At 44.8% G+C, this 25,240-nt stretch overlaps 1 protein-coding gene across 1 annotated transcript in view; it reads right to left on the bottom strand.

Moving 5' to 3' along the window:
• The window catches only part of COL6A3 (collagen type VI alpha 3 chain), a 64,525-nt gene that overhangs the window by 25,360 nt on the left and 13,925 nt on the right, over positions 1-25,240 (bottom strand). The window contains exons 4-16 of the mRNA XM_069860641.1: positions 23,664-24,266; positions 18,924-19,526; positions 14,977-15,576; positions 13,121-13,687; positions 10,847-11,464; positions 9,093-9,692; positions 7,413-8,015; positions 6,392-6,994; positions 4,331-4,677; positions 3,869-3,947; positions 2,993-3,138; positions 1,351-1,443; positions 826-879 (exon numbers count right to left, since the gene is read on the bottom strand). Of these exons, the coding sequence (XP_069716742.1) occupies positions 826-879; positions 1,351-1,443; positions 2,993-3,138; positions 3,869-3,947; positions 4,331-4,677; positions 6,392-6,994; positions 7,413-8,015; positions 9,093-9,692; positions 10,847-11,464; positions 13,121-13,687; positions 14,977-15,576; positions 18,924-19,526; positions 23,664-24,266 (5,516 nt within the window). The remainder of the gene's footprint in view (positions 1-825; positions 880-1,350; positions 1,444-2,992; positions 3,139-3,868; positions 3,948-4,330; positions 4,678-6,391; positions 6,995-7,412; positions 8,016-9,092; positions 9,693-10,846; positions 11,465-13,120; positions 13,688-14,976; positions 15,577-18,923; positions 19,527-23,663; positions 24,267-25,240) is intronic.

Here is a 25,240-nt window from a genome sequence, read left to right as displayed (position 1 = left end):
GCTTCACCCCTCAGAAGTCAGCTGCAGTTCCTCATTGCTGAGAAACATCCTTGCCAAACTCTCAGCTATGAAAGAGCTTTATAAAACCTATCCTTCAAAAATAAAATGATGACACAACACCCTCAGACCTCTGCATAGATGCCTAATCCCATTCTGACCTTAAAGTCCCAAGGAATCATTGCCTCGCACGCGATATCTGACAGCAGCATTTGGCCCCTGCCTGAGCAATTGGAAAAATAACGAGCACCGCCAGCCCTTTGGCCTTGGCTTCACCTCCTGGGCGTGATGTGCGGGGAACTGTTTATTCCAGGGGTGATGTGGGATTCATGAAGTAAGAGTTTGGATGAAACAGTGATAGTAAGAAGTCACGGGATGACTCATGTTGTCTGCCACTGTGACAGATAGAAATATCCTTTCTTGGTCCCATTCTCTCCGGATTTGATACAGATAGCTCTGGCATAGGGTGCAGCTTTAATCAAGTTGGCATTTTTATTTTGTCCACAGGTATTTGGGACCAGCTGCAAACATTCCCACCTGCCTTGAAGGAATAACACAGAGCTGGGTCACTTCAAGTAGTGGGAGTTATTCCCCCAATCACACCTCCTTCAGCTTCCAAGGAGCTCCTTACTGACCTTCTCCCATGAGCAGCTGGGACCAGCAACTCAGTCCATCAGGCAGGGGAGACACAAAATTCTGCTTGCTCTCTCATCTAACCCACCCCTGTATCTCCAACAGAAAACATTTAGTGAAAAAGCCTCCAACTGCTTCACTGTGGTGAGGTGCTTCATTTGAGAAGTACAGTGCAGAGCAGGGGTAATCACTTACCGGTCCTCCTTCATCACCAGGATAGCCTCCATAGCCAAGTTCACCTGTGGCACCCTAGAAGATAACAGAGAGGATTCTGCATTTCTTTCATAGTTCTGCGATCTCCCTCTAAATTGATATGCAATATTTCCCCAGATGTGCACAAAGCAGCTGCTTGGTCATCTGTGTAATCAAGTTAATGAGAGCAACCACCTCCCTTTGACATCCCTGAACTGTTTCACAAAACAGTGGTTGGACTCGATGATCCAGTGGGTCTCTTCCAACCTGGTTATTCTATGAAAACACTTCAACCCCTCCTTGAAGACAGTCATCCGTGTCATCTTGGTTGTTCTACAGCACAGAGGCTGTGAGGAAAGGGAAGAGCAAACAGCAGCTCCCAATTGTTGTGAATGGCTCAGGGCCAGTTTTTAAATGGGAGGGGAGTGGAGATGACCTCGGCATTAACATCACCCAATGCAATGCACGCAGCCTGCACATCACCTGTCCTTGCACAAGGACACATCATCCTCAGATGAAGCCACCTACCTTTGGTCCTATTGGGCCTGGCACGCCTCTGTCCCCTCTCTGCCCTGAGCACTTGCACGGGACCTTGCAGCACGTCCTCTCTGCGATGTTGTCCTGCAGCAAAACACACATGACACACGAGAAATTGTTAGAAACCTGGCACAGCCCCAACATCATAACTCCTGCAAGCCCTTGGGTCTGTGCGATTGCTCCTGTTCCAAGCATAGTATCACAGAATAGTTTGGGTTGGAAGGGACCTTAAAGATCATCCAGATGCACCCACAGGCAGGGACACGTCTCTCTAGATCAGGCTGCCCAAGGCTCATCCAACCTGGCCTTGAAAACCTCCAGGGATAGAGTTGATCCAGCAGTGTTCTGGAATCTCTTTACCTTGAAATAGCCAGGAAAGCAGGAGAAGGAGGTGTACACTGGGAGACTGGGTAGGTTGCGTGGTTAGGAAGCGGCAGCCAACGTTATCTTTTGTGTATGGGCTTCAGTGGCAATGGTTTAAATAAGAACTGTGTGGGGCAGGGGTTGTAAAGGGCATTTAGTAGGGGTCAGTCCTCAGAGCACCGCCTGTCACTGAAGAGAGCAACCTCATCTCCAAAGAAACAAATCCAAATTGTGGAATAGGCCATAAGAAAGTCATCGCAGTGAGTAGTTCCCCAGCAATCTGCAGGCTAAGAACAATTTGCAAGCAGGCAGCAGAAGAGGAAAAAGAAGGAAAGAAATAAGAGAGAGATGTGGAGTCAGAGAAATCGCATCTTGGTTTTGCATCATCCACTAGAAAGAAAAAAAAGAATCAAATCACTTTCTTTGCCAAGTACATTGCTGGCTGCAAATGTTTCCTGCCAGCTTTGCACATTTACGTTTTGAAAGGCTGTTCCTAGGCAACTGAATTATGTGGGGATGGGCTGAAGACTAGCTCTTAGCCCGAACCCCAGCGTTCACTCCCAAGTGGCTGCACTTTGATTTGCAGAGAAGGGCCCAGTGAGGTTACCACAGGGATCAGTGGTTAAGCCCAACCTTATTAAATCTGCTGGAAAAGGAGGTTATCATTGCTTGTAGCACATGTGAAGTTTGGTGGAACTGGATATACAGGCGATTCTAGAAAATTAACTCAATGAGCTCAGGAGGGATTACCTACCTACACAGGAGAGAAGTAAATCTATGAAGAAGGAAGAAAAACTCCTTCATCTGTTAAAAGTGTGTCTGAAATACAAGCAGCGTATCAGCTCGGGGAAAGAAACCTAGAAAGCAGTGCTTCTGCAAGAGATTCAGCACTGATAAGGCATGACAGTGCATTACCCAGGAGGCTAAAAAATAAGCCAATGGTATGAATATAGGCGGAGGGCGGGGGTTTTGGCACGGCTGCTTCTGATGGTATCTTATCCCATCCCATTTGACCTAATCCCATCTTGCTTTGTGCTGTCGCCTTGGCTGGAGCACAGCTTCTCCAGGAGTGGTACGAGACCGGGCAGTGCCATGATCTGTTCTTAACCTTATTTGCTGTGGCATCTGTGAAAAGAGCTGACGTGAGATAGGGAGGAGAGAGGAGCAGAGCCAAGAGGGTAATTCAGCCACGGTTCAGCCCTGCGGGAGATCCAGCCATCGGCTTTCCTCCAGCATTACAAGGTAGCAAAGCCTGTGCCAAGTTACTTACGAGCTGCTCTGCCAGCTCAAAATCCAAGTCCAGCAGATTAACTCTGAGTGGCCTGTTGTAGGTGAACCCACGACCAAACTCCAGCTGCATCACTTTGTCAAAATTGCTCACTCGGTCCAGCCCAACAAAGATGAGAGCGTTGACACCTGAGAAAGGGTAAAGCAGAAAGGGCTGTGTGATGGGATGAGGTGCTCTGCAGAGCCTGCATTCCCTTCCCCATAAGGATGGGTTATTCATAGAATCATAGAATGGTTTCAGTTGAGAGGGACCTTAAAGATCATCTAATTCCAGCTGCTCTGCCATGGGCAGGGACACCTCCCACTGGACCAGGCTGCTCAAGGCTCCATCCAACCTGGCCTTGAACATCTCCAGGGATGGGGCAGCCACAGCTTCCCTGGGCAACACGGGCCAGGTCCTCCCCACCTTCACTGTGAATACTTTCCTCCTAATATCTAGTCTAAATCTTCCCCTCTTCAATTTAAAGCCATTCACTCTAGTCTTATCACTGCATGCCTTTGTAAGCAGTCCCTCCCAAGATTTCTTGTAAGCCCCCTTCACGTACTGGAAGGTCACTAGATGGTCTCCTCAGAGCCTCTTCTCCAGGCTAAACAACCCCAACTCCCTCAGCCTGCCCTCATATGGAAGGTGCTCCAGCCCTCTGATCATCTTTGTAGCCTCCTCTGGACCTGTTCCAGCCATTGCATCTCCTTCTTATATTGAGGATTCCAGAACTAGACACAGGACTCCAGGTGGCGCCTCGCAAGAGTGGAATAGAGGGGCAGAATCACCTCCCTCGACCTGATGGTCATTATTTACCTCCTCAATGGTAAAATGGGCCTGTATCATAACTGCTACCTTGAAGAGTAAAAAAGTTACCTTCTGTATGCAAAGTAGATGAGGCAACCTCCAGCTGATCTATTGAATCATCTGCACCATCAGTAAAATGGATTATGATCTGCAAGAGAAACAAATTTATGTCAGGACCCAGAGTATTTCAGGTGTGAAACACAACCAACGTGCAACCTGAAGGGCCTCCTTCCCAGGGTTGTTTCACCTGAGAGGAGACAGAGGAATTGCTACACCCTTCCCAGGCCATGAAGTTTTGCATTTCTGGGCCAGATTTCAGTACATTGTACCTTGCAGGTGTTTGTTCCTAAAGAATGAACAGATAAAATCTGGACAGCACTGGTTTGCAGCCAAGCTATGCTCATGGGTATTGGCTGCAATAAATGTATTTAATTAATTGATTATGAATTTACAGTTGCTTTGCCAACGAAATTACATTAGAAGTCATCTTTCCTGGCCAACACCATCCCAGCAGCCTTGGTTTTGACTTACCTTGGTACTGCCAGAGGGTGAGGATCTGAACTTGTTCAGGTAGGACCTCAGCGTATCGGCCGTGAGGAAATAGGGCCCGCGGGTGCGCATGCCTTGAAACCTCTCAAAGAGTTCAGGCTGGTACTCAGAGAAGTCCAGTCCCTCCACAGGTCCCCCCCGAGCCTGTGCCATGATGGCAACCCTGACGTTGGGTGCCTGGTTGCCAGTGCAGCTGATCCTCTGCATCTGCGTTATTCTGTTCAGCACAGACTCAACTCTGGACTCCAAACCTCTCTGGGAATTGAATATATTTTGGCCAGACCCGACATCCGAGACATCAAAGCCAAGTATCACATCCAAGTCACAATCTGAAAGGGAAATGTAGAAAGAGAGGAGAGTGTCACCATTGAACAATCATGCATTGTTGCTCTCCTAATTACTGTTAGTCATTAGAGAAGACGCTCTCTGCATCAAGAATTGCCATCATTTGATACACAAGTGCCTTCACGGCCAGTGATTTGGAAGTGGACAGGTACAGTTGGGCTTGATGATCTCAAAGGTCTTCTCCAATCTAGGGATTCTCTGATTCATCCTTTCATCACAGCAATGATAACCTGGTAAAATCTGCTCCCCCCTCCTCCCGCCATGTAATTGTTGCTTAGCGTTGGGATAAGCCAATTAAATGAAATCCAATAGAAATCTGCATTTCAGCCAAGGCTGATACTTTCTCTCTGCTGCATGAAAAGCTGTTGCAACACTATGCAAGTACCCTCTGCCCACACTTGAAGCCATCATCCTTCAGTCACAGGGATGTAGAGGGAGGAGGCAACAACTAGAGGACCGACTTGAAGACCCTGAAAGGTCCAGCTAGGATTTACATGGGAAAGCTGGGTATTAGGGCAAAAGCATTCGTGGTTACCACCAGGAGCAGTTTGCTTTTCCCTGCACTCAGTCTTCTATCCTGGCTGGAGCTGCTGCCCAGCTCCAGGCTGCTGTGACACTCCTTCAGCTTCTCCAGAGATTCAGGAGATGCCTCTGCTCAAAGGTCAGAGGGCCGAGCCACAGTCAGTTGTGCTGGGAGTAAGATTTGCCAAACTGTAGTAAGTTAAACCAGCTGCAGGGAGTCTGGCTCGACAAAAATATCAGCTCACTTACTCACCCCAACTCCCCTTGCTTGGCTTCTGAAGTAGCCAAGTCAGAGGATTTCTTCTGAAGGCAATTTTACCTCAAAGTACAAGCACTTGTGCTCTAGCTTTTTCATATACCTACCACAAGACCAAGTGGGCACCCTGGATGGTCTAGCAAGAGAAATTATGATTTCCATCATACCACATGTGCTAGGGACTTAACAGCCAAGGAGTTCATTTACATTGTTAAAAATGCAGTGAGTTGGAAGGGACCTTCAACAACATCCAGTTCCACCCCCCTGCCATGGGCAGGGGCAACTTCCACCAAATCACATTGCTCAAAGCCCCATCCAACCTGGCCTTGAACACCTCCAGGGATGGGGCAGCCACAGCTTCCCTGGGCAGCCTGTGCCAGTGCCTCACCACCCTCACAGGAAAACATTTCTTCCTAATGCCTTATCTAAATCTCCCCTCTTTTATCTTCAAATCATTATACCTAATGGGTTTGGACTCGATGATCCAGTGGGTCTTTTCCAACCTGGTGATTCTATGATTCTAAGCAAGTTGATCTAACAACTTGCATCGTACTCCTATACATCTAGAGAGGAAGGTGATGAGACCTAGTCCAAGGGCAGCTAATGAAAGGAGCTCCTCCTATATGATAGTAGGAGGCCAGTGTTTTAGTGCCCACCCATCATATCTAAAATTCTACTATGGTGGCACCTCTGTGGTGATGGTGCACCAGTATTCATGTGCTGAAGCACACCGACAGGTAGCTCTTGTTTCAGAGGCTTGCAGCCTACCACAACACTTGTAGAGAAGGTCTGAGCCCATTCTGCACCTCAGGCTACTGGCAAAGCACAAGAGCAAGCAGCACAAGTCCATCAAAATGCATTGGATATTAAAAGCCACCCTTTGGAATGACCTGAGCACATTTTGAAAGGATCACACTCACCTCTTGTAACATCCGTCACTCCTTGGCACAATTTCTCGTCCATAGCAGCTTCCAGTGTGACCAGGACCTGTTCATTCAGCTCAGACAGCTCCTGGGCTGTGGCTGCTCTGAAACTCGTGGCGCTGTCGCTGGCCAGTCTGCTAACTTCCTTCAGGTCGATGTTTCTCACACCGACCGCGAACACCTTGACACCTTTCTGCGCAATTTCTGAGGAGGCACTCGGTCCATCATCTGAAGACTTCCCACCTGTGATGATGAAGGCGATCTGGGGCACCCTCTCATCAATTCGGCTGCCAGCCTCCTTTACAAAGTGATTTGCTTGGATGTGCTTGATGGCTGCGCCAGTGTTTGCCACTCGGCCACCTTTGTAGATTACCTTGCTGATGGCTTCTAAAATCTGAGGTTTGGTGGAGTAGTCCTTGAGGAAAAACTCATCGGTGACATCTGAGTTGTACTGGGCAAGTCCTACCTGGATAGAGTCTCCATCCCTGTAAATGGCATCTACCACAGAGTAGACAAACTGAAGAACTTCTTGGAAGTTATCTCTCCCCAGATTGATGGAGCCATCCAGCAAAAACACAATGTCAGCCTGTTTTTTACCTCCTGAAAAGATTACAAAGAAAGCACAGTAATTAATAATTGTGGCATCTATGATATTTAAGCTGTTTAGTACTTTGTGAACTAACACTGTGTTTCTCTATTCTTTCTGCCTTTTCAGTTTCATTGGTCTTAGGAATGATTTTACACCCATACAAAAAGAGAGGTTTTATACAACACATTTATTACAGCTCATACAACATTACTTGGTTTCGTGATAGATGCCTTAATCTCCTTTCAAATTTATTTCTATTCTTTCCTCTGCTCAACAAGATCTTCAGAGCCTTCTTTAAAGCAATGTGAATAAATGGCTGGGAATCAAAAGGTGGTTTTTTGTTGAGCATAGAAAAGAATCATTTTCACACCATGCAAATTCTATCTCTGCTCTGTCCAGAAGAGATGACAGGATGAACAGCAGCCTTACCAGGTCCTGGATATACAGGGGGTTCTGTTGTATGTATCGGAAACTCTTCAAGCATACCCCGCAAGACAACTTCTAAATTTGGGAGTCCTGAGAAGTCCTGCACCACAAGTACGCGCTCGGGATCATTGGTAATGACCTGCAACTGGCCCCTATCCACATTCCTGGCTCCAACACCCAGAGGTTTAATGCTCGTTGAAGAGATCACATTAGCAGGCCTGCTCACGTCATCCTGGGACCGGTCTCCAAGGATGACGATGAGGTGCTGGGGCACTCCATCTTCTATCCTGCTCCCCGCAGACTTGATGAAGTAGTTCTTCACGACGTGGTCTAAGGCTTTGCCAGCATTCACAGGGGACCCCCCTCTATGCCTCAAGCGGCGGATGGCTTGCAGGACGGCGTTTTTGGACTTGTGGGTCTTCAGGTAGAACTCAGGGAAGACATTGTTGCTGAACTGTACCACGCCGATCCGCACTTTGTTTGGCTTAACGTCCAGCTGCTGAACAATTGTGCTGATGAAATCCCGAATGTGAGCAAGCCCATCAGGCCTAACATTGTCGGAGGTGTCGATGAGGAAGACTATGTCCTTTTCATCACCAGAAATGTCTGCAGGGAAGCAAGGAGAGAGGAAATGACTTAGAATAGAATCACAGAATCATAGAATAACCAGGTTGGAAGAGACCCACCGGATCATCATGTCCAATCATTGCTATCAATCACTAAACCATGTCCCTCAACACCTCGTCCACTCGTGCCTTAAACACCTCCAGGGAAGGTGTGCGCTAAGTCTTTGCTTAAGCTTTGCTGAAGGATTTTCTCTGCTATTTGCTCTTGCGTGATATAAAATTGCACAGCATATTTTAGCCATCAGTACATATGATGCTATAAGGACCCTCTCCAGGACACGCAAGTGTGCATGGGGGTGTTAACAGTCTGCTTAATATTCAAAGCATGCATTACCCAGAGCCTTATCTGTTTCATTCATTAATGCTTTTCTCTGAATTTGTCAGTGTGTCCCACTTTACAATTTTACATTCAATTTTACCCCAGATTTATGTCTTTCCTAGAAATTTGCTAAATGGGAATAGGTGGTATTTGACTTGAAAATTAAAATATGCAACATATTGAGGTACTTGATGTGAAAATCAAAAGTTATCGCATATTTAGGTACTTAGGTAGAGTTTTATTTAAAACTCTACATATGCTACACCTTTGCTTTTAACTAAGGAAAATCTCAGGCTAGAGAGGAGAAAAGGAGGCTGAGGGGAGACCTTATTGCTCTCTATAACTGCTTGAAAGGAGGATGTAGTGAGGTGGGTGCTGGTCTCTTCTCCCAAGTAACAAGTGACGGGATGAGAAGAAATGGCCTCAAGTTGGGCCAAGGGAGGTTTAGATCGGATATTATGAAAAATTTCTTTACTGAAAGAGTGATGAAGCACTGGCAGAGGCTCCCCAGGGAAATGGTGGAGTCACCATTCCTGGGGGTGTTCAAAAGTCATGTAGATGTGGCACTTCAGGACATGGCTTTAAGTTAGCACAGTGGTGTTGAGCTGACAGTTGGACTGATAGATCTTAGAGGTTTTTTCCAACCTTAATGATTCTATAATTCTATCAAGTTTATACATCTGGGCAACACTCACTTGAACAGCAACCCAGAGGCAGCTGGTGTTGACAGAGCCTTACCTGGGGGGGGTTGCACATCTCCCAGCAGCTGTCTGATTTGGTCCCCGGTCAGGGTTTCAATAGGAGTCAGCAGCTTCTGTTCAAGGCTGGGCAGTTCCTGGAAGCTGGAGACTTGGAATACATAATCAGGACTAAGGGAAGTCTTTATCATCTCCTCAAGATCCACATTCTTTGCTACCACCATAGGTGCCACTCCCACTTGTTTGACTTGGACTGATGGGCGCTCTAAGTCATCGTCGGATTTGCGGGAGGAAAGGATGATCAAAAACTGAGGGACACCCTCCTCTATGCGGCTCCCAGAGGGCCGGGTGAAGATGGTCTTCGCCACAAACTCAAGAGCCTCCCCCACATTCACCTGCTGTCCCCCCTGTGGCCGTAGCTGTCTCACAGCACTCTGCACCTCAGCCTTGGTGGAGTGGGCATTGAGCAGGAACTCCACGTGGGGATGCTCACTGAACTGGACCACCGAAACCCTGGTGGTGTCAAAACCCACATCCAGGTTGTTCACTATCCTCTCAATGAGATCACGGATGAGGTAGAACTCCTGGGCAGCATAGCGGGAGCCGTCAACCATGAACACAACGTCCCTCTTCACACCCGCTGCAGGAAAGAAGGCAACAGTTAGAGGTTGCATCAGGCATTACTTAAGGAGCACCACTAAGATTGTCACCTACAGCACTGGCCCATGCCTTTGGCCATGGGGAGAGATGCTCGTTGTGTCATTGCCTGTGGTATCTCCTGGGATTCCCAGCAGGCAGCTCAAGGTTCAACCCAGAGACAGGACCAGTCTGCTAGGCACATCCCCAGGCAGTGCAAGAACATCAACTTCCAGAGCAAAGGTAGGATGAGAGAGCAGGAGAAATGTGGAATAAAAATTTCTCATCGGATCTACACCCTAGAGAACACACCCTGCTGATGCTCCTTGCCTAGGGCAGGTTGTCAGGCAGTCTTGGGTTGTTTTACATTCAGTACCCACCCTGTTTTCCTTGGCTTTGTCCTCTAGGACAGCTTCTCTCCTATTAATTTTTTCAGCTTCTGCCTTTCCAGGATGACTTTTTGCTTCCCAATAAAATGTTTTCTGCAGTGGTAATTGAGGTCAGAGCCTGAATTATTGTTGAATATCGCACTGAGAAATAAGGTTGGAGGAAAGCAGCCTGGCTCTGAAGGGAAGGAACAGATAGAGTAGGATGGTGGACTTCAAAGGAACTGATCTGGAGTGGGTACCCTTCATCCCATGAATACATTGGCTGGATTTGGTTCCAAGCAATCCAGAAATGGAAGATCTGATTTTTCTCCATTTTCCCTTCCCCCAGTGAATAAACAGTGTAAATGTAAGATACATCTTATATGTAAGATATATCTTGTATGCAAATATAAGATGCATCTTACATCTAGCACAAAGCAGACCTTGATTTATAGTGGTGTGAAGGTGGCCCTGTATCATTTAAATGATGCCATTTCCAGTCCAGGAAGAATAGCCTGGGCTTAAAATCTATGAAATTAAAATAAGATTAAGGTTGCAGCATTCACTTTGCTGGTCTTCCATGTGAATACAACAGGGACCACATTGAAGGACTAGGCATAAGCAGAATTACAACTCCTAACAACTCTAAGTACAACAAGAAAATGTATCAACAGTGAGACCAAGATAGACTTGGAGTCCATATTTGCTTTTCTTAGTTTGTGTTGCAAGCATAACGTTAATAAACATCATATTTTTTTACCGGCTCTAGGAGCAGATACAAACATCTCACCTGGGATGGGTGATGCAAAAACCAGATCAGGGGCAAGGGACTCTATGTCTTTCTTGGTCAGTCGGATGACTTTGTTTGAGACAACCTGCTGCACTCTATCCAACTGGTTGAAGTCAGGCACGGAGATAGCAAAATCCGGCAGGAAGGAAATTGTCTGCAGCTCTGTGAGGTCGGCATTTCCAATCCCGATGCCAAAGGGCACCGTGCCACTTGTCTTCAGGACCACTGAGGGCCTCCTCACATCATCTTGGGACCGGTCAGCAGTCAGCAGAATCAAGAACTGCGGGACACCCTCCGCTATTCTGCTGCCGCTTGACACAGTGAACACATTCCTGATAAGGTAGTCAAGGGCTGCTCCAGTGTTCAGAGGAGATCCTCCCATAATCTTCAGTTCCTGGATGGCGTTGATGACATCTGCTTTGTCTTCATGAGTGTCAAGCAAGAATTCGGGTTGTATGACATTGCTGTACTGTGCGACGGCGACACGGACCTTGTCACGACCAATATCCAGGCTTTCAACAACTCTTTGGACAAAGGCCTTCAGTAGAGGGAAACCCCTTCTGACACCATCCGAACCATCGATTAGAAACACCACATCCTTCTTCTCACCTCTCTCAACTGTTTGAGACAAGTAAGGGTAGGGGGGAAAAAGTGACTTTCTCTTTTGCAGTTATTATTTTTCTCTGCATACATTGAACTGAAGGAGTACAAAGCTTGGGGAGGGGAAAGTGAGATAGTTCAGTTCCTTTGCCATCAGGTGCAATCCCTGGCAAAGAGGCAGATGGGTGGAAGCTGGTGGAAACTGCAGCACAACACATGCCATGCCTTACCCACTGAGTCGTAGAATCATAGACCCATAGGAGATAGGGTACCAAGGGATCCTGCGTGCCATCCCCTACCTGTGGCTGGGAGAAGCCACCTGCTCCCAGTGTAGCTGAGAAGCTGGTACGTGGCTTTGCAATATGCAGCAGGAGTCTGGGGAAATCAGGGAACTTTTGCTCCCAGAGAAAACCGAGTTTCTGAAGGAAATGCCACACTCCATAGAGCTCGTGAAGAGAGGGAGCAAAAAAAGCTTTCTGCACAAGCGGATTGAGTGCACCCTCAATATGTTTGCAGACGACATCAAGCTGGGTGGGAGCACTGATCTGTTTTAGAGAAGAAACACTCTTCAGAGGGATCTGCAGAAGAGGAGGCTGAGGGGAGACCTCATTGCTCTCTACAACTACCTGAAAGGAGGTTGTGGAGAGGAGGGTGCTGGCCTCTTCTCCCAAGTGACAGGGGACAGGACAAGAGGGAATGGCCTCAAGCTCTGCCAGGGGAGGTTCAGGCTGGACATTAGGAAAAAATTTTTCACATAAAGGGTCATGGAGCAATGGAACAGGCTGCCCAGGGAGGTGGTTGATTCACCTTCCCTGGAGGTGTTTAAGGGACGGGTGGACGAGGTGCTGAGGGACATGGTTTAGTGACTGATAGGAATGGTTGGACTCGATGATCCGGTGGGTCTTTTCCAACCTGGTAATTCTATGATTCTAAGCCCATCTGCCCAGGACCTTTACAGAGAGATGATGGGGAATTTGTACTTTTCCTTATCACCACCTGCTGTTGGGAGACTGGTTAATTCTCAGCTTATGGCTGCCTAAGGAAATCACACAGCTGGATGTGCATGATTTCCAGTACCACAGTGTTGATTTATGATTGTGGCCATGTGATTTCTTTAATATTTTGGTTTTATTCTTTAACTAATCCATACTCATCTACTGAGCTTGCAATGGCAACTGGTTCAAGAGCATCTAATTTATTGGCACATAGTTACAACGTGCAGGAACTACCATCATATCCAGTAAGAAATAACAGAGCAGGAGTGAATCCAGCATACTGCAGTGCTCCTTACTCCCTACCACTCCTCCAGAAAATGGAGGATGGAAAGACAAATTGATTCAAGACTCTATTTGCTTCTTCTAGCCCTTGCCTAGCATTGCACATCAATTTATGTAAGATCTCTGCACCAACAACCCTTGTATTTCAGGTCTGTACCATGTTTTACGCACCAGCAACAACACCCACTGCAGCTCTCACAGACAAACAAAAGGCTTTTCCCTTATTAGTCTTTAAAATTAAGTTTGGATCTTAATGTTTTGCTGTCTGACCAGAGGAAAATCCAAGCACAATAAAAGTTTCTACAAGTCATTTTGAACATCACCAAACCCAATTGCCCCAGCTACCAAACAGAGAGAGGTATGTAAGTGGTATCTTTAAGACACTTGGAAACCCCACCTGTTGGCTGAAACTCTATAGTTTTCAGCAGGTTGACTATGTTTGGCTGAAGCTCCGAAATCTGAGGGAGGGAGTCAACACTCAGAATGAATTGTGGGGCATATGCAATCCTTTCCAGCTCCACGGGGTCAGCATTTTTGGCTTTGATAGCAAAGGTCACCACTCCAGCTTCCTTCAGAGCATCGGATGGTTGCTCTACATTATCAGTTGATCTCCCAGCAACAAGGAGGACCAAAAACTGAGGAACCCCTTCTTCAATCCTGCTTCCAGCTTCTTTCACAAACAGCCTCCTTATGGCTTCATCTAACGCAGCTCCAGTGTTCAGTTGCTTCCCAGTTTTTATCTTCATCCTTTTCACTTTGAGAAGCATGTCTTGCTTAGATGGGAGTTCAGCAAAGTCAAATTCAACTTGGATGGTATCGCTGAACTGAGCCACAGCTACTCGTGTGGCATCGGGACCCACATTCAGGTCAGAAATGACTCTGTGCACAAAGTCCCGGACGGCAGGAAAGCTGCCCAAGAGGTTGGCTGAGCCATCAATCAGGAATAAAATATCTTTCTTGCTTTCTAGAATAAATTCACAAATGAAAAGAGGGGAAAATAAGGATATGAAGGCATTTTTCTTCTTTAAATATCATCCTAGAAACTTCTCTGCAAATAAGCTGAGTTTCCTTATGCAAAGCAAGTGATTTTCATTTATCCGGTATTCAAAGGCTACAGGACTAAACACTACCTTTAAATTATTTATCTGAGGAGGAAAGTTAAGCAATGGCATCTCTATCAGACTTGATAAATTCAGGCTCCAGACAGGCATATCATACACTGTATCACATCATATTAGTCATATCATAAATCAGCTATTTCAGATTAAGCCAGCAATGTTTATGCTCTAGCAATCCACCAGTAAATACAAGCAAGAAGTACAACAGTAGTAGAGAATTAAGAGTTTGGGGGTTTTTTTCTATTTAAAGGCTCAGCGGATAACAAATAGACATTAGTTTGTACACACAAAAAGCATTTTCTGCATTCTCTTAAAGTGCTTCTCCCTGTTGCATCACAAGGAGGCATAGAAATCCACAGGTGAGCTATGGTTTGGGGACGAGGAAAATTCTTTTACCTGTTTCCATTTGATACACTTTTAATCTCACTCAATATCCAAGGCAAAACCAAGCAATTCATATCTATATCTTAACATCTTTCATATTTGTCTTAATGGTCTCGTTTCTATACTAAACAATACTGGCTGATTTTGCCTTCATTATGTGAACAGCCACAATAAGAGAATTAGTGAGCAAATATCTGTTTAAAAAAGGGTTAAAGTTGCCAGAAGCTTTGGCATTTAATATTGAGGGATAACTTTTAATATCTGGAGTCAAATTCAGCCTCTGTGACAGCCTGGTAATAGTACTTTGACAGAGTGGCTCTGGGGAAGGATTTGGCTACCAGTACCTGGCTAGACCTCTGCTCCTCTGCGCTCTTTGGCACCACTTTAACCTTTCCACACCAGTCCTTGTGGTCAGAAGTGCATTCTCCCATAATCTGAGCTAGCGTGGATAATTCATTTACATCATGACATTAATACAGCAACAGAAAGGGATCACCTGTGTGACTGGTGGGCATAGACTTAGAATCTTCTTCCATCCTGACCTTCCAAAGCTCTTAAAGCTGTGCTGTCTTTAAAGCACGTTAGCAACTAAGAGCGGAGTGTGCCAAGCTGCATATTGATGGTTAAGCACAGCCCTAACGCTTTGACGTCTCCAGGCCTTGGACAGATATGAAGTTGTACATTGGGAACAAACAGCCAAGAGAAACAAGATTAACTTAATGCAGTCAACATGAAGGAAGGTAGGTATTACCTGTTGGGGCGAGTGGAACCTCTTCCACACCTCCACTAACATATGTTGTTATAGGCTTATTTAATTCCTGGGGTAAAGCTGTCAGAGCACTGAAATCATCCATAAAATACACCATTCTTGGATTAAAGGCAATCTGTTCAAGTTCTGCCTTATCCGCACTCCTAACTCCAACAGCAAAAGTCAGCACTCCGGCCCGAGCTAATTCATTGGAAACTTGCAAGAAGGGATCGGCAGACCTCCCTGCCATCACCAGCACTAGGACCTGTGGAACTTGTTCATTTATTCTGCTCCCACCAGCCTCCGTGAAGTGATTCGAAAGCACAAAGTTCAGTGCAGAGCCGGTGTTCAGCACTGACCCACCCATGGGCCTCAGCTGCCCCATACGTTGAATTATGTCTGATTTGGTTTGGTACGAGTACAGAAAGAACTCGGTTTTAGGAGTGTCGCTAAATTGCACTAAGCCAACTCGGATTTTGTCACTGCCGACATCAAGGTTGTTAACTAGGGTGGCAACAAAGTCCCGCACAAAGGGGAAGTCGGCATTTCCAACGTTGAGTGATCCATCCAAAAGAAAGATGATATCCCTTTTGGTTACTTGAACTGCAGTAGAGCACAGAAAATAACATGAGACATCACAGAAAAACAAACACAGCTTTTTTTTCATGTGTGCATACAGCATACGCTGTACACGCATGTAAACATGGTTAGGAGGAAGCGGGGAGGAAAAGAGGAGAGAAAGTGTGATCAGCACAGAAGTAACAAGGACCTTGCTGGAAACGACTAAATTGGGCAGGGGAGGTTCCTGACTTGTATTGAAAAGTCTTTCAAATGCCAGGTTTATCGATGGGGCTCAGCCTCTCACGGCAGATGTTCTCGACATGCTTGCTCTGGGCCAGATTCTTAGCCAGTAAAAGGCAGCTTCATTGATTTTGGTGGAACGACACTCAATTAATGCCTGCAGACACTTTGCTCACCTGCAAGTCACCACACATTCACTCAAGGAAAAAAAATTTCACAGAAAGGGTCATTTGGCACTGGCAGATGCTGCCCAGGGAGGGGGTTGATTCACCTTCCCTGGAGGTGTTCAAGGGACGGGTGGACGAGGTGCTGAGGGACACGGTTTAGTGATTGATGGGAATGGTTGGACTTGATGATCTGATGGGTCTTTTCCAACCTGGTTATTCTATGATTCTAAGGCTTTACAACAAGAGCTTGAGAGAATGTTTCTGCTTTCTGGCACCTAAAGTGAGCTTTGGCACCCAGCTCTGTCATTGCCTTCTTAACCAATCCCCCATTCCATGGGGATGCTCCCATGCATCTCCAAATGTAGAGAAACACGCCATGTGGCTTTCCATGGCTCAGCAGCCAGCAGCAACTGGCCCGTGGCGCAGAGTTAGGCTCCACTTGCATGAGAAAAACGTTCTGCCAAGCATCCAATTCGGTTGGTATTTTGAGTGGGTATTAAAAATAGCTTATTCTAATAGGCTTATTAAAGTTGATCCAGATGAGTTTGCAATGGCTGCCTGAGACATTTGCCTTTTTCACATCTGCATTTGAGGCAGAAAACTGCATTTTGATGTCAGACATATATTTTGAGGGCAGCTAAAGGGGGAAGAAATTTCACACTTCTGGTAGTAACCAGCCAGTTCTTGGCTCCTTTTTAAGGTTAAATCCTTCCCAGGGCATCTGAGCCCTGAGACATAAATCTGCAACATCATCCCAAAAATACCACAGCATCATCGCCCCGTGCTTTTTGTGCTAAACACATGATGTCCAGATCACAGACAAAAATGCTGAAAGTTTAAGTAAGATCTCAAAGAACTGATAAGTGGGCTCATCCAATACATTCCCTGGATGACTTCCTCCAAATAATTTATTCTATAATATATTTAAGCCCTTTGCTAATTCTGTTCAATAGCTTTCTTTTTAAAGCATTTACCTATGGATATACAGCTATAAGGGAGGGGAGCTTGAGACTTGATATTAGGAGATTTTTTTTTTTTACAATGAGGGTGGTGAAACACTGGCTTAGGTTTCCCAGGGAGGTGGTGGATGCTACATCCCTGGAAACATCCAAAGTCAGGTGGGATGGAGTTCTGTGCAACCTGATTGAGTTAAAGACGTCCCTGCTCACTGGCTCTTTAAAGGTCCCTTCCAACCCAAAACATTCTATGATCTTGCTAGCTTGCCTTGTCCCTGTGACTTGCTGTCTTATGTATGAAATAGATAAATACTAAGATATTCAAACCAAAAAGGAGGAAAAACTTCTTTGGAGTACAGGCATTGTTCTCAGGTTTTACAAATTGCCTTGGCTTTCTGTATTTTTAGATTTTCCCAGAAAAAATTCCATTTAAGGCCCAAGGTGAGACAATATCTAGTTGAAATTTTGCCTAGGGAAGTCGTGGCTGCCCCATCCCTGGAGGTGTTCAAGGCCAGGTTGGATGGGGCTTGGAGCCCCTGATCCAGTGGGAGGTGTCCCTGCCCATGGTAGGGGGTGGAACTGATGATCTTTAAGGTCCCTTCCAACTTAGACCATTCTATTCTATGAAATGTAAAAGACTGCCTAGTGTCAAAGTCAGTTATGTTACTAATAACAGTCATTTTATGGAGTAGTATCTCATTTCCTGATTATTGTGTATGAGAATAGCTATGAGTACAGTAGAGCAAAAGACTGGAAAAAAAAGAGAAGCTGCATGAATGAGCCTAAAAGAGCAAGGAAGTTTAGGAACATGTTTAATTTACATTGAAAAACAAAAATGTCAGGTGTGACGTAGAGCCATGCAAAACTGTATTAGCAGGAAACACATCTTGAAAATAAGCTTATTAAATGATAAGTCCCGTGATATTCATCTTAATTAAGGATAAAAAATAGCAAAGTGATTTTAAAATATCTGCTTTTCATGTAAATCACCCATAGGCTTTAATTTTTAAGAATCTTTTCCAAAAGCTCAGTTTCTTTTGTGCTACAGTCTATAATTTTAAATTACTTGGAAAAAATAAAAAAACACAGATATGGTTCGGCACCAACGTAACCAGTGGGAACCTCACTGGGAGCTGGATGAAGTCCTGTTTTTCCAATGTTCATATGCCATGGGACAGAGACGCAAAGCTCAAATATGATCTAGTGCAACAATAATTCAACCTCAAGCATCTCTGCGGGGAAGAAATCCTGAGAAATTTGATATAAAATCTCCGTGCAGTTAGAAAACCTCCTGAAATGCAGGGGAAACTGCTTCAAGACATGACTCCAGTGACTGGATTGCTTCCAAAGTCTACTGATGTCAATGGCAAGACCGACTTAAAGGAATCCTCTGGCTTCAGGGGCTTTGGATGATCTTCTAAACAGATTAAACAAAATCAACACCATAACAGTCTCAGATGCCTCTTAGAGCCTGAGCTGAGTCAATGATAAAACTGTAAATATGTTCCTAAAGGGCGAGTTTCAGTTCAACAGTGTCAGGCTAGTTTTCTCTGAACATCTCCATGAACACACTTGCTTATTTTCTTTACACTCAGCACAAACTTTTAAGCTTTAATGAGCAAACGTCCACTACAGTCGATTTTCAAACTGGGGAAGAGATTATAACATTCACGGTGTGCTCTGCTCATAGGCTACACAAACCCTAAGGGAGAGAAAAAGCCTCCATTGAACAATTTCAGTGCCTAACTAGCAATGCACATCTTCCACATCTATGCCATTAAATGTCAGTGATAAATATGGAAACAATCAAAAATCTCCAGCAAGGAAGGGCAAACCTGCAACAACCGCCACGCTACCAAATTCACCAAAATCTGTTCGAGCACATTTTGCAAATCAGAGAGACAACATTTAGCTATGCTGAAACAAGCTCTTGATGCTTTTTTCCTCCCTTAGCTCTACGTGTCACAGAATAAGAGTCAATGAACATAAGCTATATGTCCTTAATTAGAAAAAGGTAATTAATTACCTGGTGGTGGTTCTGGGACAATAAATCCGCCCGAGAGCGTCCGTATAGGCGACAGCACTTCAGGAAGAATAGCTTGCATGAACTGAAGGCGGAAATCATCCGGATTGAAGACAAAATCCCTCTCATGGGCAATTTCTTGAAGTTCTGCCAGGTCAGCATTCCTCGATCCAATGGCAAGGATCACTATCCGGTTCCTTTTCATCTCCGCCACAGCTTGGTCAACAGCATCCCTGGACTTACCACCAGTGATGAGCACCAGCATGGGGAGCACCCCTTCCTCTATCCTGCACCCCGCAGCAGCAGTGAAAAAGTTGTTCCTCACAAAGTCCAGTGCCGAGCCAGTGTTGAGGGCAGTACCACCCATGAGCTTCATTCTCCTCACATTAGCCATCACATCCTTTCTGGTCTGGTGGGTGTTAAAATAAAACTCTGGCTTCGCAGTGTCTGCGTACTGTGCCACCGCGACTTGGATCAGGTCGGGTCCAACCTCCAGCCTTTGGACAATTTTGGCAACGAAATCACGAATCGCATTAAAGGGGGCAGTCCCCAAAGCAGTTGAGCCATCTATCAGGAAGACTATATCCTTCTTGTTCACTTCAATAACTGCAAGTAACACATGAAGACAACATTAAGGGAAGCCTCCACTACGCTCCGTGCATCAATTTTACATCCAACAACATTTAGGACTTCTTGTTTGCCTGAAGTGCTGTTACTCTCAGCACTTTAAGAGGGTCTTGCTTTCAACAAATGTTTTTGGGGTTCTAGTAGAGAGCTAATAAGAACTCCAATTGAATATTTCCCCTTTCTAAGACACAAGATTGATGCAAGAATTGCACTTTTTTATAGAACTTAATATTGAAATGCATATATATATGTCAAAACAAGAAAGGCAGGCAAATAGTCAGGAGAAATCACGGCGTTCAGCTGGCACATGAGATAAGCAGGTGACACTCCTTCTCTCTGCAGTGGAGCCATCTGAATTTTACAAGTGTGCTTTGGTCTCACAAGGATTAGGTACCCAAGAGCAATGACACAAGTAAAGAACAGTCTCTGATTACTCAACGTACCTGGTCTTTGGTCTTCTCATCCTATATCTTATTCTTTATCTAACAAAAACAAGTTATGAAGTTACGAAGTTATGAAGCCCAGTCATGGAAGAGCTGAATTATGTTCCGGTCACCATCTCTTTAACAAAACAGATCCCTCAGGTTGTAATCCCTGAAACTTTATTATTGATGATGGGATCAATAGACACAGAAAGAGCAAACTTAACTTTCCAGTTCCCTGACTAAGTCTGAAGAAAGATAGTTAAGAGGAAAGAAACCTGTTGTGTGGCACTGGAACCAAAGCACCCATCATATTTAACATAGCAAATATATGTAGAACAGCATATATTAACCCATATCATTATGAAAAAAAACATTATACATGATCATTATGGGAGATAATCTTAACACCATCTTTTAAACAACCCTTGTTTGTTCTTTGTAGCAACGTGTTATCGCCCACGTTGTGAAGAACACCACTCGCATCACCTCCTTGATTTCATGCCATTGAAGTGATAAAGGAAACCTTGTGTTACTTCCAGATTATGCTTGAGCATCGTGGATCATCATGTTATGTGGGACTTGAGAGAGTCATTAAATTACCTGCCTATGAACTCCCAAGATGGGGTCAATATTCAAGACAGCAGGTCCATCACCCCCCAAGCCCACCGCACAGCCCAGTGGAAAAAGACACCCAGCATCATTGGAATCTCACACCCCTTGGGACAAGAGGTAGCAAACATTCTCCTTTATTTCCCAGATGGAAAAGGGAAGTCCCTCAGCCCATCAGGGCTCCTCCGCAGGAAGGTTATTTACTTTAGATTTGAAGAAAGAACAAAGCTTTGGCTGCAGTCCTCCTTGGCTGGACACCAGCTGGCCACAGAAAGCAGTGCTCCCAAAAGCCAGTCTCCACCAGGTTTCTCATTATGGGCGAGTGTCATGAGACGTGGCTGCCCCAAGGAGAGATTTAGAGCTGGAGTCGATGCCTGTGACTCAGCTGACCCTTCTGCTTTGCTACCCGAGAGACCTGCTTCTGTCGGAAAGCGTGAGTCTTTGTAAAACCCCTTGTAGCCCCTTGCTGGGGACTGAGTAAGGGCCGACTGTTGAAATTTGAAGCTTAAAATAGCCCACCTTGGTGCTGTCAGACAAAAAATTAAGATTCCACATGAAAAGCAAATTAGGTGGAACCCTCTCCGAGCCACAGCCTGACACGAGCTGCCAGTCGAGTGCAGTTGACTGCCTGAGCTATCAAGACTGAGCTACTCCCAAAGCAACGTGTTATTTAAACTACCCCCTTCCCAGAGCCGTAAGATTCCCAGAATTCATCCTCCCCAGCCAGATTTTTTTCCTCATCAGTTACTCGAAGGAGAGGGATGAAAACAGGAAACTTTCCAAAGGGATAACAAGGGCTGGAATTCCTGCTTTGTATCACCCATGAAAGATGGCCCTAGCGTTTCTTTAGCTTGTCAGCAGCCAGATACCCAAAAATGGAGACCCTGCAAAATTTTGACTTTATATAGGCATTTGTCAGATACATCAAAGGGGGTTTGTGGAGATGAGGGAGACTGGGAAGGAATGGTTCCCTCTGCTACTAATTCCTCTCGCAGCTCTCAAATCCTGCAGAACATTTCCTTTGAGCAGAGGAATGCAAGAAACGAAACCAAAACCCAGAGGAAGAAACACCCCACAGTGCTGATTTCAATAGACATAATTAAAGCAAAAGCATTTACGCAAGACAGTACACATCTCATAGAGTCTAATCCAAAGCCCAGTGAAGCTGATGGCAAGTCTCCCAGGAATCTGAAATGACTTGGGATCAAAGCATTTTAAGTTCGACTCTAAAAGCTGAGAATGTCAGAGGGTGTCAGCACTGAACCCAGCCCTGCATTGTTCACTTCTCATTGCCATCTCGGCTATCTTTGGTGAAGCACTTCAAGCAATTTAATCATCTAGGCTCCCCCAGTAGCTAAAGCATAGGGGAGAAGAGAGGCAGAGAGGCACTTTGAGACACCATTTCAACCCAGGAGGACTAGCATACTGCTGGAGAACTAAAGTGAAGTGTGATGATTTCAGTAATTCACAGGAACACGTGGCATCTCAATGGGTTTGGCATCCCTTTCGGGCTGCAGTGTGTGTCCCAAACCAGTGTTTCACACTGCAGGCTTCCAAAGCACTGATGTGAACCACGCAGACCAGTCAAAACCAATTGCCATGGACACTAGACGAAGGAAATTCCCTAGAGGTCCTCTGAAAACACCAGCTTCTCCATTTATAATAGCGTATCAACCTATACATAATTGCACAGGCTGATGCTACTGTAGTACCTTCTACAAATGACCTGGCTTTTTAAGCGAAGATATGCAAGTAGAGATGAAATCAAACATATCAACATTTTTAATCCTTGAAATTGAAACTGTATTAAAAATCAGTGGGACAGAAAAAGAGGTTTTCCCATTGACTCGCATGGGTTCTGGCACGCACATTTCAGCTAAACATGAACACTCCAGCTTATTTAGCTAAATATGGATTTTGCAGGGTGCTACAAGCAGAAGTTCGTTATGTTCTTTCCTGGAATAATCAAGGCAATGCCATAAAATGATCTTTTGGGCAAATTCCTTCCCTTTGATTTGAGCCACGGGATAGCAATCGTGTTTAGACATAGATCAGCGAAGACATCTGGGATGCAGTTTTAGATGTTAACATACAGCATGAGTTGAACAGTATGTGCAGAACTCCAGACTGGCTCTTGGATCCCAAAAGTCTTGTTTGCATTAAGCATGCTGCTAATTAAGTGCAGCAACTCCAGCCTAGCCCTTCCCAGGGGCCCCCGAAACATGACACAGTGTGTCTTTCATAAAGCCTCTGTATCAACAAGCTTAGCTTAGTCACAAAACCATAGGATGAGAAACTCATAGACACCTACTTGCTTAATAAATTCATACATTCATTTTTCTACTACACCCAAGCTAGTGCTAGTCCAGAAATAATGGGGTCTAAGCAGAATATTGACACATATATTTTCATTTCCCATGGCCTCAACGAAAGCTGTAAACTTTTGCAGCTTACAGATTGTATGGGAATTTATGTTAGCAGGAGAGGGATTTCAATTCAGAAGAACTAAGGGCCGTCTTCCTTTTAAGTTCAACAACCCAGGAATTCCACCCTTTTCCAAAGGGCAGGGCACAGTTTCAGTGAGCTATGGAATTTTACTGTCTTAGCAAGCCGACAACATTAATTCTGCGGAACAGGGATTCATTTAACATCCCTGTTAGCTTCCCCAGTCAAATCTCATTCTCACAACACTTTCAACTGACAAATAACATGAGCTTAGGCAGCATAAATGTTTTCAGAACTGAATGTGCTGCAGTATTAACCCCCAGGGTGCTTAGACATCACAATAAGGATTATATGAGATTTTTTATACTCTGCTTGTGTCATTTAAAACCCCATGCCATGCCAGTTATTAACACAAAACCTCAGTTTTCGAAATATAACCCCTGGGAAAATGACTTTCTGCACATTAGCCACAGGGCTATTTGTCTTTCCCATTATTTCTCCATAACCAGACCAGAGAGAAGCATTGCAAAAATTTAAAAAAAAAAAATTAAGAAAAATAAATATGCTTTTAAAGCGTGCAAAAGGTCGTTCATTCATTGATTTATCAAAATGCAACAGTCTAGAAAGGCATACATACCTTCAGTCACAATGGTTGGGGCCTCTAATAAAATGAGCCTTTGGGCCACTCCAACAATGTTAGGCAGTAATAATTCTCGAAGAGCATCAAGGTTATGGATATCCAGGGCAGTAAATGTGAAGCTTCCATCAGTAGCAATCTGCTGCAGCTCTGCACTGTCAGCATTCAGGACCCCAATGCTAAATGAAAATATACCAGCTTGCTTTATCGCTAACAAGCCCTCTCGGATATCATCACTAGACTCTCCACCACTTATCAGCACTAAAATCTGAGGCACCGCTTCCTCTATCCTGCTGCCTCCTGCCTGGGTGAAGAGGTTCTCCACCACAAACTCCAGTGCCGCACCGGTGTTCGCTTCCTCACCACCAAGGAAACTAAGTGCCTTCACGGCATCCAGCACATCGGCTTTTGTGGAGTAGCTGTTCAAAGCGAACTCGGTTCTGGGTTGTTCACTATACTGCACCACCCCAATGTGTGTTTGCTGAGCTCCAACTCTGAGGCTTTCAATCAAATTTACAAGGAAATCACGTATGGCTTGAAAATTGACACTTCCGATGTTGTTTGATCCATCAATAAGGAAAATAAGGTCAGCGGACTCTTGAGCTTTAAAAAAAGAAATGCAAAAGGTGAAAGCATTAAAATGAGTGATTACATGCAGTTGTACAGTGTTCTGACATGTTTCTTGGAAAACTAGTAAGAAACACGAAAATGAGAAAACAAAACACATGTTCACTGAGGAGGTGACATTTGCCTCTTTGTTCTGCATTCTGATTGAATACGAGCTCCCAGCCCCATCCAGGAGCATCCACTGCCCATCAAGAGATGGCTCAAGCGGACACAACCTGAGCTGGCGGCTGCGGTTACGTAGCGGGTAGAATTATTGGTATGCGAGGAGAAACCTTGGCAAAATAGGATTTTTGGAGATCTAGATCCATTCCAGCAGTGGCCAGTACTGTCCAACTATTTAGACACAGTAAAAAGAAAAAAAAAAAAAGTGGATTTTTATGTTAATTCACTCTGAAGACAGCAGATGAGGACAGTGATATTTGTAGGAGGTTTTTCCTCATTGAAGTCTCTTTTTCTGGGTTTTTTTTGGAAGGAAAAAGACCACCATTTACTGGATACATGAAAAATTTCAGCCTTTCTGTTGCAATTCTGCTCTTTTGCTGGTTATAAACAGCGGCTGAATATATTGGCTATATTGAATATATAGCTCATCATGAAGGATTATCATTTGAAATGCATTTGTTTAAAATAATTGTATAGGTTTGGGTTATTATTCTTGCACTGTAACTCTTTTACCAGATGCCAGCATACACACAATGGTATTTGTCCAGCAATCTGAGTTGCAGAGTTATCAACTCATGCCATGAAAAACTTGTCTTTAACAATTTTGCACAAAGATGCATTGATTATCAATGCATCTGTTGGGTCTGGTCTGTATTTTTTCACATGGACTCAGGATATTCAATCAAGGAATGCAGAATCAGGTTAAAACAGGGTGATGAAATCAGTCATGACACAATTATCCAACTCTATTTGTGACCATATACAGAGGATCACAAGCATCTGCTGAG

Source organism: Phaenicophaeus curvirostris, chromosome 7, assembly GCF_032191515.1.
Source record: "Phaenicophaeus curvirostris isolate KB17595 chromosome 7, BPBGC_Pcur_1.0, whole genome shotgun sequence".
Classification (NCBI taxonomy): domain Eukaryota; kingdom Metazoa; phylum Chordata; class Aves; order Cuculiformes; family Cuculidae; genus Phaenicophaeus; species Phaenicophaeus curvirostris.
The sequence above is the reverse complement of the archived record's forward strand: the minus strand, read 5'-3'. Positions and strand labels throughout refer to the sequence as shown.